General features: G+C 43.9%; 1 protein-coding gene across 1 annotated transcript in view; it reads left to right on the top strand.

The window, feature by feature from the left end:
• Nucleotides 1-6,107, top strand: part of BAHCC1 (BAH domain and coiled-coil containing 1) — a gene marked incomplete in the record, with an annotated part of 167,156 nt that overhangs the window by 78,718 nt on the left and 82,331 nt on the right. Inside the window, 1 exon segment of the mRNA XM_077458706.1 lies at nucleotides 2,031-2,213. Within this exon segment, the coding sequence (XP_077314832.1) occupies nucleotides 2,031-2,213 (183 nt within the window).

Raw genomic sequence — 6,107 nt, 5'->3', positions numbered from 1 at the left:
TGCTGGGGATGCTGACACCTGGCTGGAAGGCTGCACATCTGGAGCGCTCCATCCCTTCCCCATGACAGGAGCAGCTGCAGGGAAGGGGGAGGCTTCTTGGTCCATGTGAGGTTTTTGTAGCACCCTGAAGGCTGGGAGGGGAGCGCATTGATCAGCCAGCGAATCCTGTGTACACACCCTCGGCAAGGCTCAGCGCTCTGCGTTCCATCCCCTCCCCCCCACCTTCCGAGTTACGCTCCTGCATATTTTCATCTGTCATTTCCTTAAAGTGGAACTCTGGGATTTAAAAAAAAAAATGCCCATCCATTGGGTCCAACCCCCCCCCCCCCCCCCACATGCCTGACAAAGTGGCCCTGCGTGGCTCCGAAACGTTGCACTGTCCTTGTGTTGTGATCATGCAATAAATCACCCGTGTGGATGCCATTTGTGTCGTTCCATGGTGTGCTGGCAAAGATCTTCACCAAACCCCCCAAGTCCCCTACACTGCAAGGGTTACTGCTTGTTAAATCTAGGAGTGGAGGAATGAGCTGCAATATTTCATGTATTATTCCCACCTGCCCCAGACAACGCTGTGAGTAGTGGGCGGGCCTTCGCAGTCGTCGCACGTGCGCTCACAGTACAGCACGATCTGTCTTGCGCTGTTACATGATGATGATGTCAGAGTGTGACTGCTGCAGGCTGGGTGAGGAGGGTAAAATTGGGAGCCAATCAGATGTGCTGTGTGCGCAAGGGACGTGCTGGTAGGAGGACAGAGCAGAGTGAATGGAAGGATAACTTTATCAGTCTTCCGCTGCTCATTCACTGTTCAGGCAGCAGGTGGAGAGAAAATGGTGCTGTAATCGTTAACTGTAAATGGTGACTTTATTTTTATTTTTTTTTATCTGGCCCCCATCTGGATGTGCTCTGTGACAGAGCTGTGTAAAGCTCAGGGCTGGACAGGTGGAAATACAAATTCCTTAGATGGGGATAGAGATGGAGATATTTTTTTTTTTTTTAATCAATATATATCATTTTTTGTACTTTTATGTATATAAAAAAAATATATGTGTGTGTGTGTGTGTGTGTGTGTGTGTGTGTGTGTGTGTGTGTGTGTGTATGTATGTATGTATGTATGTATGTATGTGTATATATATATATATATGTGTATGTATGTATATAATATATATATAAAAACAAAAAAACCACCACAAATGAGAATAAAATAAACTGCAAAAAAATGCAGTATATATATATATATAATTGCATTTTTTTGCAGTTTATTTTAATTCTCATTTGTGGTGGTTTTTTTTTGGTTTTTATATATATATATAATGTGTATATATAATTAAAGAAGAAAATTTTATATTAATATATATATTAAAAAAGAAAATGAAAGAAGATTTTTTATATATATATTAATATAAAATTTTCTTTCAATATATATATATATATATATATATATATATATATATATATATATATATATAATCTCACTGTCTTATTAAGGTGAATAAATTGCTCAATAATTGTTTAATATTTTAAAGCCATCAATATAGCATTGTGTATCAATTTCCTTTTTGTTTGTTTTTTTATTTGCTGTACATTGCTACAATTATTTTACTTTATCTCTCTATGGAATATAATGTGATAGCTGGCTCTTTCCTTTTTTTGAAGGTCTCCACTTGTTTGCCCCCTTTTGGTTACTATTATTATTATTACAGGTATAGCGCCATCAATTTACTCAGCACTTTACACATACATTGTACATTCACATCAGTCCCTGCCCCCAAGGAGCTTGCACTCTAAAGTCCCTAGCACACATTTTATACACCTACTGGAGCCAATTTACCTCCCAGCATGTCTGAGTGTGGGAGGAAACCGGAATACCCAGAGGTTCTTCCCAGAACAGTCCAGTCTCAGGGCTGCAGTAAAACAATTGGGTTAGGGCCGTCCTGATCCTTCGCTGTTTAGACCACATGAAATATTTTGGGCTGAATCTGGAATATTGATGAACTGATCACTGAGCTTTTTATCTCTCTCTCTCTTTGCAGCCAGCACCGGTTTGATGGCGAACTCCTCCCAGTCTTTTATGGGCAGTTTCCTGAGCAGCAGCCTGGGCTCCCCTGCAGCCTCCGCCCACCCTGTCGCAGCCTCCTCCTCCCCATCGGAAACCACCTACAGGGGGCCCCATGGGGCCAGCGCCTCCCAGATCTGGTTCTCGCACTCCCATGAAGGTTAGTAATGAAAGCTTTGGACTGTCCTGTGGAAAATGTTACTTCTGATGGACTTTGAGGAGTTTACTGTTTTTTTTTTTATGATGACTTGTGTGCCTAGAACTTTCCTCTGGCCTCCATTTTTGTTGTCTGTACCAAGATAATCCTGGGAAGTAGGCGGATTCATGTGTTCATCGGTGACGTCATAGTTATGTTATGTCCAGTGGGCGGGTCCTGCTGGTGGGTAGTTGTCCTGCTAACGTCTAGTCCTATTGGAATGGAATTGGGTTAATTCAATGGTTGGTTCATGTATATCGTGTGCTTTAATTGTTATGTAAGATCACTTCATATTTACTGTAACAAAATTTTAGTGTGCTGATCTTCATATCATATTAGACAGAGTATGCTTTGGTAGAATGGACCTCATGTTTGATGCCTCCAAAGTTCTGAGACTTGCCAGTGAGCACCAATGTAAGGGACATTCTTCCCACTGATCACCAATGTAAGGGGCATTCTTCCCACTGATCACCAATGTAAGGAACATTCTTCTCACTGATCACCAATGTAAGGAACATTCTTCCCACTGATCACCAATGTAAGGAACATTCTTCCCACTGATCACCAATGTAAGGAACATTCTTCTCACTGATCATCAATGTAAGGAACATTCTTCTCACTGATCACCAATGTAAGGAACATTCTTCCCACTGATCACCAATGTAAGGAACATTCTTCTCACTGATCATCAATGTAAGGAACATTCTTCTCACTGATCACCAATGTAAGGAACATTCTTCTCACTGATCACCAATGTAAGGAACATTCTTCCCACTGACCACCAATGTAAGGAACATTCTTCCCACTGACCACCAATGTAAGGAACATTCTTCCCACTGACCACCAATGTAAGGAACATTCTTCTCACTGATCATCAATGTAAGGAACATTCTTCTCACTGACCACCAATGTAAGGAACATTCTTCCCACTGATCACCAATGTAAGGAACATTCTTCTCACTGATCACCAATGTAAGGAACATTCTTCTCACTGATCACCAATGTAAGGAACATTCTTCTCACTGATCACCAATGTAAGGAACATTCTTCCCACTGACCACCAATGTAAGGAACATTCTTCCCACTGACCACCAATGTAAGGAACATTCTTCTCACTGATCATCAATGTAAGGAACATTCTTCTCACTGACCACCAATGTAAGGAACATTCTTCCCACTGATCACCAATGTAAGGAACATTCTTCTCACTGATCACCAATGTAAGGAACATTCTTCTCACTGATCACCAATGTAAGGAACATTCTTCTCACTGATCACCAATGTAAGGAACATTCTTCTCACTGATCACCAATGTAAGGAACATTCTTTCCATTGATCACCAATGTAAGGAACATTCTTCCCACTGATCACCAATGTAAGGGACATTCTTCTCACTGATCACCAATGTAAGGAACATTCTTCTCACTGATCACCAATGTAAGGGACATTCTTCCCACTGATCACCAATGTAAGGAACATTCTTCTCACTGATCACCAATGTAAGGAACATTCTTCCCACTGATCACCAATGTAAGGGACTTTCTTTCCATTGATCCCCGATGGATTAGTTAAACTCAAGGTTCCTCAGACATGAAAATTTATTTTGGGGGTTCCTCGAGGGGTTAAGAGAGGCTGGTAGGAAATGGAACAGAACCACACCCAATCAGAATACAGTTCTAATCTTCGAGTCTAACCTTTTTATCACGTACAATGGCGGGGTCACATTGGGGGTAAGCAAGGTGTTGATGTCCCTATGGAAATTTTGACTTAGAATAATGGCCAGGCCTTGATGAGCACCCCTCCTTCTCTCGTCCCCACCCCCCCCCCCCACCGGTGGTGATATGTATGACAGTCTCCCAATCCTGACGTAGCCATACTACGCGTTTCGTCAGTGTCGTCCTCTCTCACCTCTTCTGTATGGAATCTACACAAAATAAAACTTGGCTAAACTTTGGGCCTGCAGTCAGCCGCCCTCCTCTCCAAGCAGAAAAAAAGCTTTGGCTGCGCGTGTGTGTGTGTTTGTGTGTGTGTGACACCTGCAGGCCGCGGCTCCATCCAATCATCTGCAGGCAGATAACCTCTGACCCCCACGCAGAACAATACTTATTATCCTTTCATCTTTCTCAAGAAGATAATTAAAGGCGAGCTGAAGTTCAGATGGCAATCTCAGGTTGTGTGACTGAGTCCGCTCACCATGCACAGTGCAGCTCGCAGCAGCCTTCAGTGCCGAGAGGGGGAGGGGAAATCAAATTATTATTATTAAACAGGATTTATATAGCGTCAACAAATCCTTTTTGTTTCAGATTTATCTGCAAACCCTAAGAAATATGTTATATTACAATGAAAATGATCACAGCTAAATACGTACGAAACAATGTATCATCACACAGAATGCTGACACATGTTGGGGGGAGGGGATGGGCAAGGATCTTTTAGTAGCTTTGTAATCTGAGTAATTGCATTCCTTTATATGTAACGATATACAGCAATATTGTTGAGAAAAGTTACATTTCTAATCCTTTTTTACAACCACCTGTGAGCTCCAGTCCAATGACCTTGCCTCAGCTCCAGTCTGCTGCAGGTTGTAAGAATCAAAACCTCGGTCTCCTCCTTCTTAAAGAGGAACTCTCCCTAAAGTTTTATTTGCCTATTGTACCGAATTTATTTTTATTTTTTTTCTGGCGAGTACGAGTATTAATACCATTTCGAAGTGATTTGAGCCCAAAGGGAATGTGCTCAAATCGCACCGCAAATCACATGCGATTTTGAACAGGAATCCAAATTGCATGCAGTTTCCTGCACCGCTCCTATGCTTACCTAGGCTGGGGCGCAAGGCTGGGTTCACACGGGCAGTGGGGAAACCACATGCGATTCGGACAGGAAAGTCGCACTGCATTCCTGTTCAAATTGCATGCGGTTCTTTGCAGTGTGCTTTGAGCCTTTTCATTTTGTATGGCTCAAATCGCACCAAAAAAGGGGAAAAAAAGAAATTCCTCTGCCCCCTTTTTACAGGACGGGGGATCCCGGGGATACACACATACGTGTGAAGTGACAATGGCCACACCACACCCATATCAATTCCTGCCATAAGCCGGAGCATATGAACGCTCAGCCAGTTCTAAACTTCCCCTGGGGCCCCGCAGGTGAAAGCTGTTCTGTCCTCGCACAATAGCAGGATTCACCCAACGGCAAAACGGACGATCGACACCCCGATGATGATTGTGGTGATGAAGAAATAAAAAACCTCTCTGCTCATCCGGTGTTGCCGGTTCTTCTTCCTTCATTTAGAACATCAATTACTGGAGCTGAGATTAGTCTCCTCAGCAATTGAAGGTCCTGAGGGCAAAACGGGGCCCACTGCGCAGGATAAGAGGAACAACTGGTCCAACTGTTTCATCTGATTATTTTTGCCTTCCCTGGTTAACTGCAGGTGCCATTAAAGGGCACTTCCTGTTATAGGGTGACAACGCTGTCCCTGTCTCCAAATTGCACTCCTGTGTTGTCACCGGGCTATAAGTGGCCATTTCAGCACTCCTTACACAGACCTTGTCTACTATTCTTGCCATTAGGAGACCCGCACTGGCAAATGTCACGCTGTCCCATGGGCCCCTTAGAAATGTGGCCGCCCCGTCGCATGCGCCCCTTAGAAATGTGGGCACCCTGTCCCATGCACCCCTTAGAAATGTGGCCGCCCCGTCCCATGTGCCCCTTAGAAATGTGGCCGCCCCATCCCATGCTCCCCTTTAGAAAGGTGGCCGCCCCATCGCATGGGCCCCTTAGAAAGGTGGCCGCACCCGTCACATGGGCCCCTTAGAAAGGTGGCCGCCCCGTCGCATGGGCCCCTTAGAAAGGTGGCCG

Source organism: Lithobates pipiens, unplaced genomic scaffold (genome assembly GCF_037356315.1).
Source record: "Lithobates pipiens isolate NorthernLeopardFrog02 unplaced genomic scaffold, aLitPip1_a1.2 Scaffold_28, whole genome shotgun sequence".
NCBI classification, from domain to species: domain Eukaryota; kingdom Metazoa; phylum Chordata; class Amphibia; order Anura; family Ranidae; genus Lithobates; species Lithobates pipiens.
The sequence above is the reverse complement of the archived record's forward strand: the minus strand, read 5'-3'. Positions and strand labels throughout refer to the sequence as shown.